Here is a 26,969-nt window from a genome sequence, read left to right as displayed (position 1 = left end):
ATGAGATGCAGGGTGGAGAGAGAGTAAGTGTGTGTGTGTGTGTCTGTGTGAGTGAGTGTGTGTGAGTATAAGTGTGTGTTGTACTGTGTGTGTGAATATCATTATCCTGGAGGCAGAGATGGAGGGGAGGACATGAAACTGAGGGCAGAGATGAGGGGGGAATGGGCGGAGTCAACATAAAAGTGGGCGTGGCTATATTTGCCCATTTTATCCCTTTTTGTTCTTCAGAAGTTGGGAGGTGTGTGCATGAGATTGTATTTGGGGGGTAAAGGCAGAGAGGTGATGTTGTATATGTTGCACAGTGTTCTGGGAGGGTCTGACGAGAAAGGAGTGATGCTGTACACACGGAACCTTGTCTTCTCTCCTTCAGCCCTCCTCACATCCCAACTACAAGTGTACAGTATCTACTTCCTATACGGAGCACAGATCATTGAACCACGAGGCCCCGCCCCTCCTCCGCGAGGCCCCGCCCTTTCCCGTGACATCACTTCTAGCAGGAGCAATCCTACTCTGCACAGTGCACACCAGCGTCTTCTACTTGAACGCAGCTCGTGTGCACTAGAGGTAAGTGTGAGTGCGGTGTGACAGCATGTGATAACCGGCTCAATGGCTGCCTGCAGTTAGTATGGAGCTGCCCTGAGAGTGTGCACTTAGAAGCCTGCTCCTTGGTATGTCTGTTATTCTATGTGTGTCTATAGTACTATACAGATGGAGTTAGATTGTCAGCTCTTCACCCATACTGTCATTTAGCATTGTTATAAAGAAGCTGGTCATAAGCTTTTTCTGGGGCGCAGATTAAGCTCTATTCACACTATACATTAAATGAGCCCTAGGTGTAAGACTGTTCTTTTGGCCTCTATATGTTTCTTGGGAACTGTATATGACTAGTGTGATATACTGCACAACTACTGAGGACTTCTCTCAGAGGAATCTAGTAACAAAGACAATCCGGGTCAGACAGTAGCAGTACAGCTCTTAAATCAAGAAGAAAGACGCTGATTGAATTGCTATGCAAGTAAATATGCAACGTACTATACATATAACTAATATACAATACCAATAACTGTAAAAAACAAAATATATATTATTTTCAATCCAAAGGGTGCATTCACATGGAGTAACGTGCTGCGTGACCTGGCACATATACGCCGTGTGAGATTTTGAGCGCCGTATACGCTCCCATTGATTTCAATGGGAGCCTGGAACGTATACGCCGCGTTATTTTGTGGCCGTCGCAAAATAACGCCGCGTATACAATCCAGACTCCCATTGAAATCAATAGGAGCGTATATGGCGCTCAAAGTCTCACACGCCGTATACGTGCCACATCACGCGGTACGTTACTCCGTGTTAATGCACCCAAAGTGTGTAAATCTTTTTTTTTTTCATCTACAGTTCACAATTGAGATGCTAGGTGTGAGAGCTGTGACTACAAAACTTTAACATAACTTTATTTTTTTTCAGATTTCCTGAGATGGATAAGACATTGCTGCTGGTAGATGTGGACTGTGGAGTAGATGATGCTCAAGCGCTTATGGTGGCATTTGCAGCTCCTCATGTTGAGATCCTGGGAATCACTTGCTGTCATGGAAACACTACTTTAGAAAATGTCTGCAGGAATGTTCTACGCGTCTTAAAAACTTGCAACAGGCTTGAGGTGATTTATCATTTTCCCCTTTGAGATACATTTGTTACGCTAGGTTCACACTAGCGTTCACCTGTCCGTTCTGAGCTTTCCGTCTTCTGCATGCCAGAAGTCGGAAAGCTCAGACCGGGTCCGGCCATAAGCGGCGGTGAGCGTTTTAGGCTCTCCGCCGCGAAACCGGATTTTTTTATCCGGACACAGAGTACTGCATGTCCGACTCTGTGTCCGGATTATAAAACCCGGTTTCGCGGCGGAGAGCCTAAAACGCTCACGGCCGGACATCTCTCTCACCCATTCAAATGAATGGGTGAGAGAGACTCCTGCAGGTTTCCGTCTCCTGACTCTGTTTTAGGCAGGAAACGGAAACCTGCACAACGGAGTTCACAACGCAGATGTGAACGATCCCTGAATTGTATTTTATTGAAGAACCATTGCTTCCAAAGCTGAGTATTCACCTATGGGAGGGAGTTGATTTGTTCAAAGAACAACTGTAGAGTAAGGCTGGGCGACTAGTCAAAAAAAAAAAAAAAAAACAACTTCAATTGAACTTACTTCAATTACTACTTACTACTTTTGTTTTATTATTTTTCAATAATATTTGTATTTTACTCCATATACACTCAGTGCCATTGCTTCCTTTTCCTGGGTTTTCAAAAATAACCGAAACTGGACATCAATGAACCACGATAACTGACATGATTTTGCTCACATCATTATTTCATTTCGCTTATTATAATATTTGCAAGGATCTACTTGCAGTTTCAAACACATCTGAATTGGAATTGCTATTATACCCCAAAATAAAATAGGCAGAGACCCATGGGAGGTCTGCAGTGGGGAGTTTGACCAGAAACTTAGGGGTGTTCATAAATTTGGGGCTAAAAAGTTTTGTCTAGTCATTACTCTCCTATGTAGTAGACACATCCGATCTGAAATGTCTAGGCGGTCACATTATGGAGGATGTCATCCTGGCCTCTGTTGATGTAGAGGCTCTCTACACCTCTATACACCAACACCTTGGGATGCGAGCAAGACACAAATCGTATCACAACTAGACCATATAATGCTTTTGTCCTTGAGTTGCTTCTCTTTTGTTTAACTAAAAATTATTTAATTTTTGCCAGCCAATTTTTCCACCAGCTCAGGGGCACAGCTATGGGGAGCCCCTGTGACCCCAGTTATGCTAATTTGCTCCTGGGCTAGTGGTAGACCAACATTGTAACCTCGAACAACCTCAGCCAGTGGCAGAATGATATCTACCTCTGAGATATATAGATGATATTTTGGTTCTCTGAAAAGGAATAGGGGGGTCATTTTCTTAATTTGTTATGGCCCTTAAAGGGGCTCTATCAGCAAAATTATGCTGATAGAGCCCCACATATGCGTGAATAGCCTTTAAAAAGGCTATTCAGGCACCGTAAATGTTATATTAAACTACCCCCCCCCCCCCCCGTTTTAAAATGAAACCCTAAAAAAGAACGTTATCTACTTACGGATCGTGCACGCTGGGCGGGCATTCAGGGTGCGCCGTCTTCTTCATCCCCGCCTCTTTTTCCTGCGATGTCCTCTGGTCCCGTCCTCCTCCGGCGCTCGCGAGCGGACACTGATATAAAAAAAAATGGCCTGGGCGCCTGCGCAGTAGCCGTAGTAGCAGCCACATGCTACTGCGCATGCGCCCAGGCCATTTTTTTATATCAGTGTCCGCTCGCGAGCGCCAGAGGAAGACGGGACCGGAGGACATCGCAGGAAGAAGAGGCGTGGATGAAGATGAAGACTATTCACTCATATGTGGAGCCCCTTTAACAACAATGAACTTGATCTTCACTTCATGTGCAAGTGGGATCAGAGCACTCTCCCATTTTTGGATATTATTCTCAAGAGACTTTGGTGAAATGATACTGATGCAGGTCTTTAGGAAGAAGACCTCCATCAATAGCCTCTTGAGGCAGTATCTCTGCTTATGTTGCACAATGCAATTGCCCTCTGGAATACGTGGGTAAAACCCAGCAGGAGTTCTGGAGCCGCATTTACAACCACTTTAACGCTATTTTACAAAAACATAACACCCCTTTAGCAAGACAAGATGCAACCTTTCACAATAATGACTCATTTTGTTTAAATTTTGTGGAATTAACCCACTAGGGGTGGCGACTGGGTCAAGTTAATTCTCCGAAAAGAGGGCAAGTAGATTGATACATTTAGATCCGTTCAACCTGCTATATTTAGAGCTAATCTTGCCCCCTTTCTCTTTGACATAATTAAGTTTTACTTCCATTGTCATTATTTGCCCCTCTCCGAATATCTCTTACCTAGTTTGTTCCTCCATTCCCTTCCCCTTCCTCCCCTTTGTCTTTCGTATGCTCTAGCCATAGGCTCCTGCCATTCTGACTATTGTTCAGAACAGACTTCTGTTTCAGTTCCCTGATGAACTTCCTAAAAAGAAGAAACACATCGGTACACTATTTTTGCCTATGACTATTCTTAATTAATGCTGTTTTCTTGAGAGCTAAGCTCATTAGCTTGGTGCACGGCCATTTAGGTGTCACCTTTTAGCCCTCTCAGAGGAAAGGCATCTATGATATTAGCGGTTGTCCTTATAGTTAGAAGCTCCCCTTCTATATATATATGTAACTTGGGACATTGGTCTTTATATCTTCTCGTTCTTATCCCAATATTTGAATAGCACTAGTGCTGCTTATCTTCTGCTTACTCTCTCTTTTTCAATTCCGTATTTGCCATTTCATCCTCGTTATTGGAGGTGGACAGTTTGATATCTGGAGGTTACGTGCTAGTTATTTATTTATTAATTATTCATTATATATTTACCCATTTATCATATATTTTTTGTTATACCACCGTAATACTGACCCCACAAGCATATAATACACAGCTCATCTCTACTTTAAATAAGTTAGTTAATCTACAATTAGGACTTGACATGGAGGCATTTCTGGGTTGCACACACAGTGGGATTTTATATATATTTGTCTTTTCATGTTAATTATTTATATTAAAGTTACATTTTAAACTTATGAGGATCCATTTACATTTGCAGCTTTATAGCTGTAAAAAGTGAATATATATCATTCATCTCTTTATTCATAGTTGTTGACCGCTGAGGCCCATTCACAGGCCTCAGCAGTCCCTTCCATCAGTCAGAAGATCCAAAGATAGCAGGAAGTTGCCCAGGAGAGGTTTATAACACTGTGGGGTTTTTGTGTGTTTTCTCAACTCTGACTGGCCTCAGCTTACTATATTTTTTGGTCTGTATCAATTCCAAAGTATAACAGCAGTTCCAATTCAGCCAGCCAGACGGAACCCAATTGCAGGCAGACCTTGCAAGACGAATCTTGCAAGGCTCGCCCAGCATATACTTATACTGTAAAAAGAGCGTGGTTTAAAAGGGGCATGACCTAAATAATCGCCATTAGTCATATTCGAGGTAAAATAGCTGATTAATCGTGAAATTGATTTAGGCCACAGCCCACCCGTACTCTAGAGTGGTGATTCCCCTACTGAGGCTTCCTTTCTCTTTACATGCTGTCTTTACGTTGATGTTGACAATGAGAAAATGAGTTACCCTCCACAGTATCTCCTCTACATTTACTTCACACAAGTATTACTTGGGAATGCTAAATTTTTGCTTTTATTTTTTAGTATTGGCTACCGGTATCACTGTACTGTCAGAGGGGCTGGCCTCACAGCTCAGCATCATCAAAGGGCAGGGGGAGCACTGTTGTGACAGTACTCTTCTTTAGACTTTCTGTAAACAGTGGCGTTCCTCAGCACCCACGATGACTGCGATCTCAGTTGTGAGACTGACGCCTCTAACAGTACAGTGATATTGGTAGCTGAAACTAATAACACTGCTATCTCTGGCACCTAAGGCAGGGCACATTGTAAAGGACATGTAAGGTCTTCTTTAAAGGTGTTTAACAGGTTGTTATTTAGGTAGCTTATGCTCAGGATAAGCTACCAGTATTTCATGGGGATGTACAACAAACAGTTGGTGGGCCAAGTCAGTCAGAAGACCCCTGAAGACAGCAAGGAGTCATGTCGGAACCCAGGAGAGGTGAGTAACACAGTTTTTTTTTAATGTTTGCTCACCTCCCATGGGCTCCACTTTTTATGCTTTGGTGTCCATAGTGTACATAGGCCTAAGCAGACTGCTCCATACATATATAGTGTGCATTCAACAATACAATTGCATTCAGTTCCATGGGAGTAGAGTTGCAGTAAAGTCACTTGATATCATCCTATTAATATTATAAATGTGAAAGTTTCTGAGTTTGTGGGTTTGTGTGTTTGGATGTTTGCATGTTCGGATGTTTGTTCCTCAATCACGGAAAAACCGCTCCACCAATTTGGCTGAAATTTTCCACAAACATAGTTAATACACCCGATTAAACAATAGGCTACTTTTTGTCACAATAGCGCACATACGTTTTTCCCAGGACCCCCACAAAACCCAAACTCACACCACTATCTCTGCAATCTCACACACTTTGGACCCCGATTTGGCTGAAATTTTCCACAAACATAGTCCCTACACTCGATGGCGCAATAGGCTACTTTTCGTCACAATAGCTCACATATGTTTTTCCCAGGACCCTTTGGATGTTCGGATGTTTGGCGGTCAATCACGCAAAAACCGCTCCACCGACTTGGCTGAAATTTTCCACAAACATAGTCCCTACACTCGATTGCGCAATAGGCTACTTTTTGTCACAATAGCGCACATACGTTTTTCCCAGGACCCTTTGGATGTTCGGATGTTTGGCGGTCAATCACGCAAAAACCGCTCCACCGATTTGGCTGAAATTTTCCACAAACATAGTTATTACACTCGATTAAACAATAGGCTACTTTTCGTCACAATAGCGCACATACGTTTGTGCCAGGACCCCCACAAAACCCAAACTCACACCACCATCTCTGCAATCTCACACACTTTGGACCATAGCAAGCCACAAAATTCATATTGCCCTCTACAGCCTCGCCCCTAACCCCACACAATCACATATACATATACTTTACCCCTCACCTTAACGATTCTCTAGGAGGCGCTCTTTAACGCTCCGGAGCAGCCATGTTTGCCCCCACCACTCCGACAATCCGCGACACCGCCCACCCATGTCAATACCCCTAGGCGGTCTAATAAATGCAAAAAAAAAAGTTTAAAAAAAAGTACAAAAAATATAAAAAAAATAAATAAAAAGGATTAAAAAGTCAAATCACCCCCCTTTCCCTAGAACACATATAAAAGTAGTTAAAAACTGTGAAACACATACATGTTAGGTATCCGCGCGTCCTAAATCGCCCGCTCTACAAAGTTATACAAATATTTTTCCTGTTCGGTAAACGCCGTAGCGGGAAAAATGGTCAAAAGTGCCAAACTGCCATTTTTTCACTGTTTTGATTCTGCTAAAAATTTTAATAAAAAGTGATCAAAGCAATAACATTTCCCAAAAATGGTAGAACTACAAAGTACACCCGTTCCCGCAAAAAAAGACGCCCTATACATCCCCGTACACGCAAGTATAAAAAAGTTACGGCTGTCGGAATATGGCGACTTTTCAAAAAATAATTTTTTAACAGTTTTGGATTTTTTTTTAAGGGGTCAAAATGTAAATAAAACCATATAAATTTGGTATCCCCGGAATCGTAACGAAGCACAGAATACAAGGGACATGTCATTTTGGTTGCACAATGAACGCCGTAAAACCAAAGCCCGTAAGAAAGTCGCAGAAATGCATTTTTTCTTCAAATCCACCCCATTCTGAATTTTTTCCCTGCTTCCCAGTACATTATATAGAATAAATAATGGTGGCATCATGAAGAAAAATTTGTCCCAGGAAAAATTAAGACCTCATATGGCTCTGGGAGCGGAGAAATAAAAAAGTTATGAGGTTTAGAAGGAGGGGAGTCAAAAACGAAAATCAAAAAATGCCATCGGCGGGAAAGGGTTAACTTCAAATACTTCTGTCCCAAAGTCACTATGTAAAGTTTCTCACAACACCGTATAGCAGCTCAAATACAAATTAACTTCAACACAAAAGTCTCACGTATTCTCTGAATTACAAACAAGATACAAACTTACATTTCATATCCCATACCATATACACAGTACGAAAACCTTACCCCCGCCTGTATATACCCACTTCTACAATCACCGCAGACGAAGTCGCGGGTACCAGCTAGTATAGAATATGAATCACTTGGCTTCTGTATGGTGCCTGGCAGCCGTACACAACAGCGTGACCCCTATAGACTGAACAGTGGATTTTGCAGAAATTAAAAAAGGTCTATAGTATTCTTATGTTTTATACTATTTGAATGAGTTTATATTTGTCTTGCAGATTCCTGTATATGGAGGAGCATCTAAACCACTACTGGCTAATACTCTCCATGCCAGCTTTTACCACGGGGTTGATGGACTTGGTGATGCAGCAGATTCTACAGCCCCAGATATTGGCCTTCTACAAAAAGAACATGCTGTTCTTGCAATGATAAGGATAGTAAATGAATACTCTGGGAAGGTGGGTTAATCTAGATAAGTTACAGTTTACTGTGTCTTTTATAACATGTAACATGTAACATGTTATTCTTTTTTATACAGCTATCAGGTATGCAGCTTTACAGATAGGTTAGGTTCACATCTGCAGCATTTATTCCATTTTTCTGTTCTGTCATAGCAACAGTAAAAATTTAATGAAAACTGAGGAGTTACATTATGTAATGCACACCAACAGAGCCTAACGGATCGATTGAGAATATCTGGGTTCATCCAGTTGCTATTTTTTTGTTTTGTTTTTGTCTTTTCTGTAATGGAGAAAAAAAACATAAGCTATGTTATGAAAAGAAAAGGAATGTATGTAGAGAGATTCTTATTTTACTGTACTGTATCATATATATAACCCTCCTGTAGCATATATATATATATATATATATATATATATATATATATATTTATGTAGATTGTGAGCTCCCCTATCAGTATGTCTTTTTGGAATACGGGATGGAAATCCATGCAAACACGGGGAGAACACACACAAACTCCTTGCAGATGGTTTTTTGCCCTTGGTGGGATTTGAACGCCAGGACCCAGCACTGCAAGGCTGCAGTGCTAACCACTGAGCCACCGTGTGGCCCCCCTCATATATTTATTTTTTTTATACCTGATATTAAATAAATCTTAGTATCCACATAACCAGTGCAACTTAAAAATATACAGAGCACTGAAATACTATAACTTACCAATGCCTAATGTATTTGTTTCTTCAATGAAGCATGCCACAACCTGTATATTATTAAAGGTGTTGCCCCATCTCAAGGATCCTATCTATACTGGTAGCTTATGTAAATTGAAGACTTTTCCTAAATATATTTCTTCAGAAATTCTGCTTTGTTTTCCTTCTATGCGAACTTATTCCTCCCATTGTTTACACAGCATTACCATAACCACAGACCTGTGAAATAGAACAAATGACATCACTCACTGCTATTGCTGGCAGGACAGTAAGTTCAGCTAATTGCAATTTGCTGATAAAACTGAATCTGTCATCTCTATGTAAACACACAGATAGCACTGAGTCTGTTGTTTACAAGCAGAGAATATGTGCATTTTGTCTGCTCTGCATAAGTATTGTGATACTTCATAGTGGGGGGGGAGGAAGTGAGAAGACAAGACTGCAGGCAAACTGCTGAAACAGTGAGATGGGAAAACCCCTTTAAAATTGGTGCAGTGTACCAGTGTGCATTGTGTTTGGTGGGCAAAGAATCCTCAACACAAACATTTTCCGGTGCATAATGTGAATAAAAACAAAACGGACAAGAGTTTTATTCCAGAGGTAGTCAGGTGCAATTATCTGTTGAAGAAGCCTGTTCTTCCTGGGACACTGGTGAAAATTGATGTGGCTATATCTAAAGCCTCAAAAAATAATTGGCAGTAGATGGGTACCTTTTAAAGACCTAGTTGATAAAAAAGCTGATGGCTTTCTAAGGCACACTTGGAAATCAGTAGGGACATCCCTTAAAGGGATTCTATCATTAAATTCACATTTTTTCTCGATCACACATGCGAATAGCTTTAAGAAAGGCTATTCTTCTCCTACCTTTAGATGTCTTCTCCGCACTGCCGCTTTGGTAGAAATCCCGGTGTTCGTCTGTTTGCAAATGAGTTCTCTCGCAGCACTGGGGGCGGTCCCCACCGCACAAACAGCACTGGGGGCGTCCCCAATGCTGTGAGAGAAATCTCCAGCGCTATCTCCATCTTCTTCAGGAATGGCCTCTCTGTGTGTCTTCTTCCGGAGCTGGGTTCAAACTTCTAGGCCTCGGGCAGAGCCGACTGCGCATGCCCACAGGCCACCAGAAAATGGCCGCTTACTTACTGTGTAAGCGGCCATTTTTCTTGTGACTGTGGGCATGCGCAGTCGACTCTGCCCAAAATCCCCATCTGAGGTGGATGCTTTCTACCTCATTTGGAATCTCAAGCTGGCCTAAGCCTTTCTTCCTTATTCTGATAGCTCAGAGGAAGATCAGGAAGGGTTCTGGCAAGTGTCATCTTGATAGCCCCCTTTCCGCCCAAGAAGGGCTTGGCTCAACTGGTTGAGAATTCTGTCGATTATTAGCCTCAAAAGGTTTTTCCCAAGGTCTGATCTCTACCGTCTTCAAGAGTAGAAAGTAGGTAACCTCCAGAATATATTCTAGATTTGTGATACTGATTTTTTTGAGTTCTAGGAAATTCTATAGGGGAGCTAAAAGGAGTTCCTAGTGTACAGATTTTAGAATACCTTTAAACTAGTGCTCTGGGGGAACAGGTTTTGGCCTTTAGGCTAAATCCCCACGTGGCAGAAATGTAGCTTTTTTTGTTGCAGATTTTGTTGTAGGTTTTTGAGCCAAAGACAGAAGTGGATTTAGAAGAAGGTAGCAGTATAAGAACTTACTCTATATTACCCATTGCTTTTGTAACCATTCTTGGCTTTGGCTTAAAAAAACACAACAAAATCTGCAACCAAAAAAGCTGTGTTTCCTCAATGTGGGGGCTTAGCCTTAAAGGGGCTCTATCATTGGGAAAAGTCATTTTTAATTAAGCATATACAGGCATAGCCTTTAGAAAGGCTATTCCACACCTACCACCTACCAGTGGTTTTTGAATAAGTCTGTTTTTATTCATATGCTAATTAGCTTCAAGCTCGCACAGGAAGTTCCCAGCAGCACTCCTCTCTGCTATTCTCTCCTATCTGTGTGTGCAAGCAGGAAGCAGATCATCATCAGCAGCAGCCTGTGCTGTACACATACATAGGAAAGAATAGCGCAGAGGGTGCATGATGAGACTTCCGGGGTGCACCAAGAAGCTAATTAGCATATGAATAAAAGAGGGCTCATTCAAAAACCACTGAGGCGATTTACATACAAAAGGTAGGTGTGGAATAACCTTTCTAAAGGCTATGCAAGAATGTGCTTAGTTAAATATGACTTTTCCCAATGATAGAGCCTCTTTAAAGGGGTTTTCCGGGCAATAAATAATTTTTCAAAAGGTCTGTTTAGTGTCATTAACCACATGAGGACCACCGTATGTAAATTTACGGCCTCATGTGCTGGTACCTAAAGACCGGACTATTGCCGAAATACGTCCAGCCTTTAGGTACCTTTCTGGCGGGGGGAGGGGTGCGGGGGGGACAGGGGTTAGGTGTTACTAACACCTAACCCCTTCCTCCATAACGTCCAGGCGGAACTGAGTCCGACTGGACGTGTTAACCCTTTCGATCGCGCCGTCAAACATCACGGCGCGATCGAAAGGGATCCGCCGATAATTGAAAGTGATCGGCACCCCCCGCGGCGAGATCGGGGGGTGCCAATGTCAGTAAAAGGTAGTCTGGGGTCTGGCCAGTGACCCCAGACTACCGGAGCCCCCACATACCTGCTGCTTCTGCCCGGGCGATGGAGGAAGTGAGCGATGCAGCTCACTTCCTCTGCAGCTTACAGGACACGAGCAGGTTCATGTCCTGCTCGTGTCCTGTCTGCTATTGTGCAGAATCAGTTGATGCTTTCATCAAAGCATCAACTGATTCAAGTGTCCTAAAGGGACACATGAAAAAGTAAAAAAAAAAAGTTAAAAAAAAAAAAAAAAAAGTGTATGAAAAAAGTAATAAAGTTCTAAAGTCCAAAAATCCCTTTTTTCTATACAAAATGAATTATATAAAAAAAAGCACTAAAAATTAAAAAAAGCAATGCATATTTGGTATCGCCGCGTCCGTAACAACCTGTACAATAAAACTGAAATAATATTTAATGTACACGGTGAACGTCGGAAAAAAAAAATGGAAAAAACTCGCCGGAAGTAATGATTTTTTGCCATCTCATCCTACAAAATATGCTATAAAAAGTGATCAAAAAGTCATATTCACCCCACAACAGTGCCAATAAAAAGCGCACATTGTCCCGCAAAAAATAAGCCCTCAACCAACACTGTCAACCGAAAAATAAAAATGTTACGCCTCTCAGAAGATGGCGATGCAAAAAACATTGATTTATGTCCCCATATGTGTTTTTGTTCTGCAGACTTAGTATCGCATAAAAAAATAACATAAATGAGGTATCGCCGTAACCGTACCGACCCGCAGAATAAAGGACACATGTTACTTATACTGTACGCTGCATGGCGAAAAATTTTAAATGTAAAACTCAATGCAGGATTGATTTTTTTTTTTTTTAATCCAGCAAGAAAGAGTTAATAAAATGTAATCAGTAAGTTGTAGGCACCCAAAAATGGTGTCATTACAAAATGCATCTCATCCCGCAAACAACAAGCCCTTATATGGCCATGTCACCAGAAAAATAAAGAAAATATAGCATCTAGCAATGTCATGGCAAAACCCCCCAAAAATCGCCAAATTATTAGAACACAACTGGCTGCGGCAGGTAGGGAATATATAAGCTGTGCGAGCGAATATCAGGGGACACCCCAAATTTACAGCTTATGAGCGAAAAAACACCAGGAGTGACCCCCAGAGTGACTCCCCCAATCATAGGAGCTACTGGGACATAGTAGGGAATTTGGTGTTTGCAATGTTCTCCGCACAGCTTATATATTCCCTCTTCGCCATCCGCTGTGCAGTCACGTCTGGGATACTAATACTCACTACACCCCCTGATAAATTCTTTGAGGGGTGCAGTTTTCAAAATGGGGTCACTCCTTTGGGGAATCCACTTTTCTGGTACCTTACAAGCTCTACAAACATGACATAGCGTTCAAATACCAAACATCCGAATCTGTACTCCAAAAGCCGCATAGCGCTCCTTCCCTTCTGCGCCCTGCTGTGCGCCCAAACTACAGTTTATGCCACATGTATGACACATGTATGATACTGGTGTACCCCGGATAACGGACGTAATGTCATATGTGGGTATAAACTGATATTAGGGCACAGCCGCGCACAGAAGGGAAGAAAGGTTATTGGGTTTTTGGAGCACAGACGGTTTGGTTTTTGGATGCCATGACACTTTTGCAGAGCTGAAACGCCAGTAAAGTGGAATCCCCTGATATGAGACCTTATTTTGGAAACTACACCCCTGAAGGATTTATCCAGGGGTACAGAGAGCATTTTTAACCCCCAAGTGTTGCTATAACTTATTATCCATAAATGAATACGAAGCTGATTGTGAGAGGTGAAAATGACAATTTTTCCAGGAATCCGTCATTTCTGTGCGTAACATGTTGTGCCCATCTTGTATCAGAGATGAACGCTCTAAAAGCTGTTGTGCCCGGGATACCCGCTTACCAGTTTTTGGAGTGTCTCTGCTGACATAAGTTGGGCACAACATATCGGGCACTAAAATGGCAAATCTCTGGAAAATTTTCATTTTTAACTTCATCATCAGCTGTGATTTCATTTCTGGAAACTAAATAAATGCAACACTCAGGGGTTAAAAATTCTCGCTACACCACTTGATAAATCCCATGAGTGGGCTAGTGTCCAAAATGGGGTGACATGTCTGCAGATTCCACTTTATTGGCAATTCAGGGGCTTTGCAAAAGTGGCATGACTTCCAAAAACCAAATTGTGCTCCAAAAACCAAAATAGTGCTCCTTCCCTTCTGTGTCCGGCTGTGCCCAAACAGCCATTTCTACCCACATATGGCATTAAGTACGTTATCCGGGGTACACCAGTGTCATACATGTGGGCATACACTGCTATTTGGGTACCCAGCAGGGCGCAGATGTGAAGGAGTGATATGTGCTTTTGGAGTGCAGATTTAGATTCTTTGTTTTTGGACACCACGTCACATTTGCAGAGGCCCTAAAATTGTCCCTACAAAATGGGGTCACTTCTTGGTGAATTCCAGTTTACTGTCACCTGTGTAGTTTCTAAAATGGGGTCACAATGGGGGGTTTCCATTGTATTGATACTTTAGGGGCTCAGCTAATGCGACATGGCACCTGAGAACTATTCCAGCCACATCTGCTTTCTAAAAGCCAAACAGCGCTCTTTCCATTCTGAGCCCCACCATGTACCCATACAACAGATTTTGGCCACATATGGGGTATTGCTGTGTTAAGAAGAAATTGTGTAACAAACTCTGGGATGCTTTTAATTCTTCAGCTACTTGCAAAATTAAAAATATGGCACTAAATGGACGATTAATTGGAAAAAAAAGTAATTATATATTTTTACGTCCCATTGTTAATAAAATCTGTGAATCAGCTGTGAGGCCAAAATGCTCACCAAACCCCTAGATAAATTCTATGAGGGGTGTAGTTTCCAAAATGGGGTCACTTTTAGGGGGTTTCCACTTTATTGGTACTTTAGGGGCTCTGCTAATGCGACATGACACCTGAAAAATATTCCAGCAAAATCTGCCCTTCAAAAGCCGAACAGCGTTCTTTCCATTCTGAGCCCCGCCATGTTCCCATACAGTAGATTATGACCCCATATGGGGCATTTCTGTGTTCAGGAGAAATTGTGTAACGAACTTTAGGGAGCTTTTTCTCCTTTATCCTCTTGTGAAAATGAAAAATTTAGGGCTAAATTGACAGTTTGTTGGAAAAAAAGTAAATTTTCATTTTCATGTCCCAATGTTAATAAAATCTGTGAAACAGCTGTAGGGTCAAAATGCTCACTCTACCCTTTGATATGTTCTGTGGGGGGTGTAGATTCCAAAATGGGATCACTTTTAGGGGGTTTCCACTGTATTGGTACTCTAGGGGCTCTGCTAATGCGACATGGCACCTAATAATTATTCCAGCAAAATCTGCCATCCAAAAGCAAAATAGCGCTCCTTCCATTCTGAGCCCCGCCATGTACCCATACAGCAGAATATGGCCACATATGGGGTATTGCCATGTTCAGGATAAATTGTTTAACAAACTTTGGGGGGATTTTACTCCTTTAACCCCTTGTGAAAATGAAAACTTTGGGGATAAAGTGACATTTTAGTAATTTTTCTTTTACACATTCCAATGTTAGTAAAATCTGTGAAACAACTGTAGGGTCTAAATACTCACTATACCCCTTGATGAATTCTGTGAGGGGTGTAGATTCTAAAATGGGGTCACTTTTGGGGGGTTTCCATTGTTTTGGTACGCTAAGGGCTCTGCAAATGCGACATGGTGCCTGAAAATTATTCCAGCAAAATATGCTGTTCAAACACCCAGTGTCGCTCCTTCCCTTTCGTGCACTGCCATGTGCCCAAAAATCAGTTTACACCCACATGTGGGGTATTTCTGTGCACGGGAGAAATTGCATAACAAAATGTGAGATGCATTTTCTCCTTTAACCCTTTGTGAATGTGTTAATTTTAGGTCTAAATGAATGTATTAGTGAAAAAAAATGAAATGTCTAAATTTGACCTCCATATTATTTTTATTCTTATGAAATGCTTAAAGGGTTAACAAACATCCCAAATGCTGTTTTGAATAATTTGAGGGGTGTAGTTTTGAAAATGGGGTGATTTATGGGGGTTTCTATTATATAGGCCTTTATAATTCCTTTCAGAACTGAAGTGTTCCCTAAAAAATTAATTTGAGGAATTTTCTTGTAAATCTGGAAAATCTCTGTTACACTTGTAAGCCTTGTAACAGCCTAAATAAATTAAAAGACAATCAAAAGATGATGCCGATATAAAGCAGAGATATGGGAGATAATATTTATTCATGTATTTGGATGGTATGACTATCTGCCTGAAAAGCAGAGAATTTCACATTTTGAAAATTGCAATTTTTTTCCAAATTTCCATCAAATTTGCTAGTTTTTTTATAAATAAATACAAAAATATTGATTAGTGTTTACCACTAACATGAAGTATAATGTGTTACGAAAAAACAATCTCAAAATCACTTGTGTAAGTTAAAGCGTCTCAAAGTTATTGCCATTTAAAGTGACACATGTCAGTTTTGAAAAAAGAGGCCCGGTCCTTAATGTACTTCTGGGCCTGGTCCTTAACCGGTTAATAGATTAAAAGGGTTGTCCAGGCAAATCTTTTAAAGTTTAAATCTGCTGGGGGTAGTGAAAAAAAAAAAAAAAAAGAAGCATACTCGCATATCCCCATTGATCTGTTGTTGCCCCGCGCCTCCCCGTTCATTTGCTCTCCCGGGTCTCTTCAGGCGTTATGGCAAAGCCGCTGATTGGCTTCAGTGGTCACATTACCACTGAAGCCAATCAGTGGGCTCAGCAGGCCTCAGGAAGAGGACCCGTGATGTCATAGAGACATTCAGGCCCTTTGCTGGTTGGCCTTTGTGGTCACGTGATCGCTGAGGCCAATTAGTGGCTTCAGCACAACGCAGAAAGACAACACAGAAAGACACCGCCGGTGCAGATGAACCAGGAGGACACCAGAACAATGAGGACAGGTGAGTATATATTTTTTATATATATTTCTTTCACTGCCCCCAGCTTATTTAAAGGGGCTCTATCAGCAAAATCATGCTGATAGAGCCCCACATATGCGTGAATAGCCTTTAAAAAGGCTATTCAGGCACCGATAAAGTTATATTAAACTACCCCACCCCCCGTTTTAAAATAATAACCTAAAAAAGAATGTGCTCTACTTACGGATCGTGCACGCTGGGCGGGCATTCAGGGTGTGTCTTCATCTTCTTCCCCGCCTCTTCTTCCTCTGATGTCTTCGGGTCCCGTCCTCCTCTGGCGCTTGCTCGCGGACACTGATAAAAAAAAATAGCTTGGGCGCATGCACAGTAGCACGCGGCTTCTACTACGGCTACTGCACATGCGCCCAGGCTATTTTTTTTTTTTATCAGTGTCCGCGAGTGAGCGCCGGAGGAGGACGGGACCCGAAGACATCGGAGGAAGAAGAGGCGGGGAAGAAGATGAAGACACACCCTGAATGCCCGCCCAGCGTGCATGATCCGTAAGTAGAGCACATTCTTTTTTAGGTTATTATTTTAAAACGGGGGGGGGGTAGTTTAATATAACTTTACCGGTGCCTGAATAGGCTTTTTAAAGACTATTCACGCATATGTGGGGCTCTATCAGCATAATTTTGCTGATAGAGCCCCTTTAAACCTTAAAAGGAATGTCTATTTTTGCTTTGATAACCACTTTAATAAATGCAAACGAATACCTTTAGCAGTTGTTTTGAGTGATTTCTGGTGTTCTCCGTGAGCTCCTGGCATCTTCTGTATTTGTTTACATGGATAGCTTCCTGTTCTCTTTTCCTGCAACTACCATAATGCCTTGCGCTGATACTCTCCCTCTCCTTCTCTTATTGCCTCCTCCTCCCTTTGTCACTCACACACCCTCCCTGTTTTTCTAGCTAGCCCGCCCACTACTAGCCCTTCCTAACTAACTCAACAACCTCCCATCATACTTACCTGTCTTCCAGGCAGTATCTTCTTGGCACGGGACTTAACTTATTCTGGACAGCGGGCACCTGCTCTTCTTTACGTTTGTTGGCCGCTCATGCCTGCACAATAGAGCCAGAGCGCTGGTCCCTTTGTGTTACAGCGCTTATTTTTCTGTGTACAGTAACCTTTACATCTGGATCCTTTTGTTTCTTTTTTGCTGTTTAAGGGTGCATTCACACTGAGTAAACGCTAGCTTATTTTGTAGAGTAAAATTACACTTGTAAATTTTGCTATCCCATTGACTTCAATGATATTTTACAGGCGTATTTTTACAGGCGTATTTTTTACTGGCGTATTTTTTACTGGCGTATTTTTACACTTGTAAAAAAATATCATTGAAGTCAATGGGATAGCAAAATTTACAAGTGTAATTTTACTCTACAAAATAAGCTAGCGTTTACTCAGTGTGAATGCACCCTTACAGTGTTATCTAAATTGAATCTTGCATTGCAGCACAAAGAGGTGGACATTAATTTTCATTGATGCCAACAGCGTTTTACAAAATAAAAACTATCTGATGCTGAAATGAACTTCTCAATACTGTTTAAACATGACATTATTCCCTGAGAACAAATTTTATAATTCTATGTAAAAACTGTAAATAATGTTTTTTTTTTCTATAAATTATGTTTTTAAGCAGCTTTTTGAGTACAATTGTTCATATTAGAATTACCGTATTTTCCGGACTATAAGCCGCACATAAAAACCTACGATTTCCTCAGAAATCGTAAGTGCGGCTTATAGTCCGGTGCGGCTTATATATGGATGGAAGCGGCGGCAAAGACTGCGTGCCGCTTCCATACATACATAAAAAGCACCGTAAGGGTGCATTCACACTACCGAACGCCGGCGTGTATCACAGCCGTACACGCCGGCGTTACAGCAGGGCTGCCGGACACTTCCTATTCATTTCTATGGGAGCCGGCATGCGAGCGCTCCCTATAGAAATGAATGGAAAAAAGCAGTCCATTCATTTCTATGGGGAGCGCTCGCATGCCTGCTCCCATAGAAATGAATAGGAAGTGTCCGGCAGCCCTGCTGTGACACCGCCGTCCTGAAAGAGAACGTGAAACTTACCCAACGGTGCAGGGCGGGCGGGCGGGCATTCTGGCCTCCTCTGCCTCCGATGTTCCGTCCTTCTCCTCCGGCGCTCGCTGATAATGGCCGGGGCGCATGCGCATAATGCTTCTACTGCGCATGTGCCCTGGCCATTATCAGCTTGCGAGCGCCGGAGGAGGACGGAACATCGGAGGAAGAGGAGGCCTGAATGCCCGCCCACCCTGCACCGCTCGGTAAGTTTCACGTTCTCTTTCAGGACGGCGGTGTCACAACAGGGCTGCCGGACACTTCCTATTCATTTCTATGGGAGCAGGCATGCGAGCGCTCCCCATAGAAATGAATGGACTGCTTTTTTCCATTCATTTCTATAGGGAGCGCTCGCATGCCGGCTCCCATAGAAATGAATAGGAAGTGTCCGGCAGCCCTGCTGTAACGGGGGGGGGTGTGTGTGTGTGTAGTAGTTTAACCTAACGTTTACGGTTGGGCTCTATCAGCATGATTTTGCTGATAGAGCCCCTCCTCGCCTGCTGAGCGCTTCCAATAGAAGCGGCTGGCACGCGGGGGGTTAAGCGGCCACTGGCAAAGTCTGCCTGCCGCCGCTTTCAATAAGATATAATGCGCACCGGACTGCGGCTTATAGTCCGGTGCGCCTTATATATGAACCGAGACGGACTATAAGGCGCTCATGGGCAATGCGGCTTATAGTCCAGTGCGCCTTATAGTCCGTAAAATACGGTATTATATGCAGTATTAGTTGTCCTACAAGAGATTCATTACTGTTGCTGTAATTTTTCCATTCTTCAGTCTTACGGATTTTATTTTCATGCAGGTATCTGTTGTTGCAACTGGTCCATTGACTAACCTTGCCTTAGCGGTGAACATGGATCCCACATTTCCACAGAAAATTAAAAGTCTTTTTATCATGGGCGGTAATATGGAATGTAAGGATTTACACTTTAAACTACAAGTATAACTACAATTATACATAAACTTTTATTTATTTTTCATAACTCAATAGTACAGGTGACGGGAACAAGCTTTGCATTATGCTTCACTAAAGAAAAGTATCTTTGTCTTTAAGTATTACTCCTGTCTTTACTTTGTGTCTCAGTGATACTCCACGCAGTTTAGTTTACAATTCTGTCTGTGTAGAGGGGAAGAAGAGGAAGGACAAAAACTGAGATAGGAGAAGGTAAAGTCAGACAGGGATTTTGGACCGGAACCTGAGGCGGAGGCCGCCTCAGGTTCCGGTCCAAAAGCTGGGTAGCCGCGACTGAAAGCCAGTGCACTGCATCGGCATCCAGCCTGAACTCCACTCCAGATTAGGCCCAATCAAGGGGCCTAGTTCGGAGGAGGGTGTGTCTTCAGGCCGAATCGCGAGGCGAAACAACTTGAAGAATGAACACCTCACTTCTTTTTCCGGGAGCTGGAACAAGACGGCTCCCGAAAAAAACTCCTGACCGGCTCCCATTGATTTCAATGGGAACCGTCTTTTTGGCCAGGATTTTGAGGTGGATACCGTAAGACATCTCAGACAGGTGCAGTGCTGTTATTTGAACACCAGCTGTGTTTTTCTATTCCTTTACCTAACTTCATTTTATAGTCTTGATCACTCTTGTGTTGCTTCTGCTTTGTGCTGTTAGGGTAAGTTCACCCAGGGATTTTTTTGACTGGAACCTGAGGCAGGTTCCGATCCAAAACATGGGTTGTTGCAGCATCCAGTCGCATGCTCTGCTCCGGATTAGGCCCAAATGAATGGGCCTAGTCAGGAGGGAGTGTCTTCAGGCGGATGTCGTGAGACGAATCTGCCTGAAGGAATGAGCATGTCGCTTTTTTTTTCTGGGAGCCGGAACAAACGGCTCTTGGAAAAAAGAACTGACCGGCTCCCATTGATTTCAATGGGAGCCGTCTTTTTGGTCAGGATTTTGAGGCCGAAACCCTGTGTGAACTTACCCTTATACTGAGCAGACCCTCGCCATTTGTATTGTGTAATGTTATATATATTTATTTGTTTTTTTTCTCCAGCAAGAGGTAACACAACAGTATGTGGCGAATTCAATTTTGCATGTGATCCAGAAGCAGCTTACATTGTACTAAATGGATTTGATTGTCCAACACATATTGCAACATGGGAATTTACTTGTAAAAATGAACTTCCTTGGGTAAGCTGTACATTTATTTTTAACTTTTTGTTTCAGTAATATGTACAAGGGTCTAAAATGTTTTGCAGGAAAACAAAAATAAATCTCTGCTGGCTCTTGTCTAGGAGATTTAGAATGCTCTAACAAAGAGTTAAATCAAAATATTGGCCTGCCAGCGTCATTAGGGAGGGCTTGAAGGGATTGCCTGGTTCTTGGAGAACAAAAAGTCAGAAATGTTGTAAAGTAATTAATATAATATGCAATAATCTCCTCTTCAGTCGATGAACTACCTGCTGTCAGTTAGTGGCCTCAGTGGACATATGTTCTATTTAATAGCACCACCAAATAGTCATGTGAGCGGTTGGTGGCTGAGGCCACTGTTCGGCTGGATACATCAGCAGGGTGCAGAAACGCTGGCTGCTTGGGACTAAAAGTAACATCTATTTTTAAGGCTGAGATCACACACTGTAGATAAACCTGCGTTTTTTTTGTTGCAGATTTTTCTGTAGTTTTTTTTAACCAGAGTCAGGAGTGGATTTCACAGAAGGAGTATGTGGATTGCTTCCTGTTACTTTTGAGGCTATTCATGGCTGTGGTTAAAAAATAAAACACATCAAAATCTGCAATGTCTGGTCTTAAAGGGATTCTACCATTAAACTACCTTTTTTTCTAATGAACACGTCGGAATAGCCTTAAGAAAGGCTATTCGTCTCCTACCTTTAGACGTGGTCTCCGCCGCGCCGTTCCGTAGAAATACTGGTTTTAACCGGTATGCAAATGAGCTCTCCGCAGCAATGAGGGCGGGCCCCAGCGCTGAAAGGCCGATGAGCGCATCCCCATTGCTGCCCAATGGCCAGCGGCCATTTTTGGGTAGCTGCTCTTGCAGTTCAATACAGGAGCTGGCCGGCGCCCATTTTGGGGTGGCCTCTCTATGCTCCTGTATAGAACTACAAGAGCAAGAGAAGCCAGAAGAGGCGGAGTTGCTGCAGAACAAGGAGGCGGCGCAGGAAAGAGCTCTCGGGCAGCAATGGGGATGCGCTCATCGGCCTTTCAGCGCTGGGGCCCGCCCTCATTGCTGCGGAGAGCTCATTTGCATACTGGTTAAAACCGGTATTTCTACGGAACAGCGCGGCGGAGACCACGTCTAAAGGTAGGAGACGAATAGCCTTTCTTAAGGCTATTCCGACGTGGTAATTAGAAAAAAAAAAGTAGTTTAATGATAGAATTCCTTTAAGGCTAAAGCCTCATGTTGCAGAAGCAGAGATTTTTTTTTTTTTTTTTTCAAATTTTGTTGTGGTTTTTTGAACCAAAGCTAGGAGTGGAATGAGAAGAAGGTCGAACAACTTCCTATATAGTTCCCATTCTTCATGTATCCATTCTTGGCTTTTGCTCAAAAAACCACAACAAAATCTGCAACAAAATAAGCTGCATTTCTGCAATATGGGACCTCAGCCTAAGACCGGGGCCCCCTGAGCCAGAAACACCACGATTTGCCCGTGGCAGAAACGCCACGGGAAAAATGGCGGCATTTTACAGTAACTGCAAAGTGGATGGGTTTCTTGTGAATCCCATGCCCATTTTGCGGTAAAATCCGCATCGCGGACACGCTATGATTTCCAAAACCAGCGCAGTTTAGGAAATCGAGGCATGTCAATTATACCTACGGAAACGCCGGCAGCTTCCACTTAGATATGATTGTAACAGAAAGTCTGCAGAGGAAAATACCATGAACTTTCTGTTTAAAGCGCTGCGGGAAGAACCATGATGAGTTTCTGCCGTGGTTTTTCCCGCAGCACTTTATAGCTGCGAGTCGTCCCATGGGGCCTTAGCCTAAAGGGGTTTTCCCAGAAATTTGAAAATGAACAGCAAACATGGTAAACCAACATACTAAAGTGTAATAAAGAAGTATTAGGACACATTTACATGTGCACTGTCTGTCTGAAATCCCAGATGAAAAAGTCCCTCAAACCCGACTTTGTTGCTTTTCAATCTCAGAAAAAGCAAGACTGCCAACTATAGTTAGTGGGATCCCTCGGGACATTGAATGTTTCTTTTCTGTTCTTTTAGTCGTGAGACTGACAAGAAGAATGGGTAGTGAAATGGAGGTGTGAACATCTGTCACAAATTCTCGCTTTATCTTCCTGTGTCTCCCACCTGGCACACACTGCTTTATTTATTCTTGAAGTTATAAGTCTGTAGGTGTGCAACAGCTATAGCAATGAGTTTACAAGTACAATTCCTAAAATGCCTTGCATCTGCTCTCCTGTGTATTGTGTATTAGCTGTCTAATGCAGTCTTTTGAACTGCTCATGTGCAGTTTTTATTTATTATGCATCTAAAGTGAAGATACAGAGCTAGAGCGGGTGTATGTGACTCATTAGTGGCGGCACATTCTTGAATCTGTACGGTATGGAGCATGTGTTTGAATGTATGACAAATATTTTAGTCTCAAAAAGGAAGCAGACGGGGTCAAGTAGGGAGCATCGAAATCTCTTATCTGTATGATATTTGTAACAGGGATTAGGTAGTTATTGCCAAAAGAAGTTAATTCCCTAAAATTCCTTTAAAAGACCTAAGTGCTTAAAGGGGTTATGTCAGACACCGTAAGTCTCCCACCAGTCCCAAGAACTGCACATTCCACCTGACCGCAGCCAGTCTGTATAGGTGTTTATCTTGGTGGATGGCACTTTCATTGAAGTAAAGCACACAGAAGTGAAACGGAGTGCAAGTTCATCCATCCACCAAGCGACATGCCAGCTTTTAGCCTGGCTGATGTCAGGCTGAATGCATAAATTGAAAAAAAACTCCTTTCAATTCCCAAGATCAGTGGGGGTCTCTGTGGTCAGACCCCTACCGATCAGGCATAGCTCCTTTCAGAATTCAGTACTTAAATTACCATTTCATTTTTCTAGGAATTTTATCATGAGTGGATCTCTCAGAAAACAGAAAAGGCAGAATTCATGAGAAAAATATCGGCTCATGCTGAACGATTCATCAAAAGCTGTGCTAAGGACAAAGGAGAAGAATGGACCAGAGGATTTGTATCTTGTGACTCTTACGCCATGGCTGCAGCAATAGATGACACGTTTGTCACTGATAGTATGAATTGTGCAGTTGGGGTTGAACTCAGTGGCACGTTGACTCGAGGAATGATGGTGTTGGATACATTAGGCATGCTACAGAGAAAACATAAAGTCTTTGTCATGACCAAATGTGACACAGAAAAATTGAAATTCCTTTTGATAAAAGCACTGCAATAATCTCACGTCACCTACTGTAACTGGTGGCGATCAAAAATCATTTCATCCAGTAAGCTCAATACGATAGTATGGTTTCCTTCATAGTCCAGTCCATGGAATAGTGTGTTCCTAAATTATTTGGGAAAATGAAGAAAGGAAATGGAAGTATATTGGAAAAGAAGTTTGGATGAGGTGGAGATTACATGAAAAGGATGACTAGTGTTCTCACAGCACCTAAATTCATAAAATAATGCAGTTTGCCTGGACCTGGAATACTTTTGATACTCTAAAAAAAGTATAGTTTGTCACAAATTTTGATTAAGAACAAGCTAGACTAGGAAGAACTAGTCTTCTATTTCTGTTTTATACTTTAGCCTGATACACCTAGACTAGCTGTTACCTTAACTCTACTCTTGGCTCTGGGGCAGCTAAAGTGCCCCATGACATTGCATTCCTGGTTGAAATTGGCAGGATCTGATTCACATATAAAGGTAGACTGTCACCAGAATACACCGTATCAAACCAGCCAATAGGGTACATTTTATACAGTCCAATAGAGGCACCATTTCCTTGAAAAGCCTTTTTTTTTAGACATTTGCAAATTGGACTGAACTGCAACATGGCATAATAGAGGCTTTAAGCTAATGTTTCTCAAAGTGGGCAATAATGCCCCCATATGGGCGCTGGAGGCCTATAGGGGGGTAGTAAAGGGCCCAGAGAAAATTGAGGGTTGTTGAAGCGGTTTAGGGGGAGTGATGGCTGATTTGTGTTTTTATAATATTTTAAACTAAAATCAAAACCTACCTACTACACTACATATCATCGATTACATGGACATAGTGTTGTGGCAACGCTACTAACTAAAAAGAGAAATATTTTGCATGTTACCGAACGCGGTGACGTACCGCTGTTTTTGAGTAAATTCGAGCCTAATATTAAGAAACTTGTTAAAAATCATCAGTTTCACTTTCACATTAGATTAGTATTAAAATTTAAATTGAAATGTTTGTTTTAATTTGAATAAAGGTTTTTCGAAATCTTATTTAGAAAGTTGTGTTTTATTTCTCTCATTAGAACAGTCTCATTTAAAATATAAGTTTGAACTCAGAAACAGGATAAGACTCATATGGCCCACTATAAATAAGTTCAAGTAATGATTGTGATTTTTTTTTTTTTTTTTTTTACTGTAGTTTTTCTAAAATTTTTCCATAAAAAGTGCAAAAAGATCAAAGAGGAGAAGCAAATTGCCAATCTCCAGAAACGCAAAGAGCCAAATACAAAAACTGAACAATACAAAGAAAAGGGCAAGGAGGGGGGGGACACAACCACAAAGGACAGGGAGAGAACAGAAGGGAAGAGAGGGAGGGAAGGCAGAGATCAGAGACCCGCAAGGTACAAAACGTGTCCCAAGGGGACAGGAAAAGCCGAAAAGTTTTACTACCTAAGCATCTGGGAGGGAGGTTCAGGAGGTAAACAAGGGGATCAAGAGGTACCCCCTGGAAAAAGAGAGACCTAACCTCCCTCCAGAAACCCAGGATGAGGTGGTAAGTCCAGAAAATATGGTGTGATTGTGATTTTTAAGATGTGGTAAAGTTAAAAATTTTAGGGGGTTCTAGTAAATAATTGATTCTCTAAGTGGGAGTTAGAGTTAGAGATAAAATACGTTTGAGAACCTATGCTTTAAGCCTTTATATTCCGGTTTAAAATAACAAAATAAAGAGACTGACATTCCCTATTGCACTTTAGCCTCATTTAGATATTTATGGAAAAGCTTTTTGAAGGAAATGGCACATCTATTGGACTACTATGGACTACTATATACTAAGGTATAGCCGAAGTACAGGTGAGCGTGATACCCATCCAGCATTCAGCTGGTCCCCCTGGGCAGTGGGAGGATCATCTGGGCACTGGAAAATATATTTTAAGGTTAAAGCGGTTATCCCATCTCAAGGATCCTATCTATACTGGTAGCTTATGTAAATTGAAGACTTTTCCTAAATATAATGCTTTAGAAATTCTGCTTTGTTTGCCTGCTATGTGACCTTATTCCTCCCATTGTTTACACAGCGTTGCTATAACCATAGACCTATAGGACAAGTGATGTCACTTACTCATTGCTCTTGTCATGGCAATAGTTCAACTAATTGCAGTTTGCTGATAAAGATTTTGTCTGTTAATTCTCTATGTAAACACACAGATAACACTGAGTCAATTCTGTATAAGCATGTGCATATTATCTGATCTGTATAACTGTTGTGATCCTTCTCAAGCCCGTTCAGAAAGCTGGGAGGAGGGGGGAGAGAAATAATAATAAATCTTATTTATATAGCGCCAACATATTCCGCAGCACTGTACAATTTGTAGGGTTCTAATACAGACAGAAAGCTACATTACAAAGAAAGTCATTTCACACAATGGGACTGAGGGCCCTGTTCGCAAGAGCTTACAATCTATGAGGTAGAGGGGGTGACACAAGAGGTAGCAGGGGTGGCATTGCTTCTGCAGAGATCAGACACTTTTGTAATAGAGGTTACTATTAGAGATGAGTGAACAGTGTTCTATCGAACACATGTTCGATCGGATATCACGGTGTTTGCCATGTTCGAATCGAATCGAACACCGCGTGGTAAAGTGCGCCAAAATTCGATTCCCCTCCCACCTTCCCTGGCGCCTTTTTTGCACCAATAACAGCGCAGGGGAGGTGGGACAGGAACTACGACACCGGGGGCATTGAAAAAAATTGGAAAAAGTCATTGGCTGCCGAAATCAGGTGACCTCCATTTTAGACGAATAGTGGATTTCAAATCCGGGTCATATGAGAATGTGAACTTTGTGACTATGAGACAGGGATAGCTGTACAGGCAGGGATAGCTAGGGATAACCTTTATTTAGGGGGGAATGTTATTAAAAATAACTTTTTGGGGCTCTATCGGGTGTGTAATTGTGATTTTTGTGAGATAAACTTTTTCCCATAGGGATGCATTGGCCAGCGCTGATTGGCCGAATTCCGTACTCTGGCC

General features: G+C 42.1%; 1 protein-coding gene across 1 annotated transcript; it reads left to right on the top strand.

Annotated features, from left to right (window-relative positions):
- The first annotated feature begins 525 nt into the window (after positions 1–525).
- Positions 526–24,917, top strand: LOC142193817 (pyrimidine-specific ribonucleoside hydrolase RihA-like). Its single transcript, XM_075262827.1, has 6 exons — positions 526–564; positions 1,465–1,657; positions 8,005–8,184; positions 19,399–19,510; positions 20,595–20,731; positions 23,623–24,917. Exons 2-6 carry the CDS (start codon positions 1,475–1,477, stop codon positions 23,968–23,970), a joined length of 960 nt encoding a protein of 319 aa, XP_075118928.1. The 5' UTR covers positions 526–564; positions 1,465–1,474; the 3' UTR covers positions 23,971–24,917.
- The last annotated feature ends 2,052 nt before the right edge of the window (positions 24,918–26,969 follow it).

The sequence above is a fragment of the Leptodactylus fuscus genome, chromosome 2 (genome assembly GCF_031893055.1).
Source record: "Leptodactylus fuscus isolate aLepFus1 chromosome 2, aLepFus1.hap2, whole genome shotgun sequence".
In the NCBI taxonomy this organism is placed as follows: Eukaryota; Metazoa; Chordata; class Amphibia; order Anura; family Leptodactylidae; genus Leptodactylus; species Leptodactylus fuscus.
The sequence above is the reverse complement of the archived record's forward strand: the minus strand, read 5'-3'. Positions and strand labels throughout refer to the sequence as shown.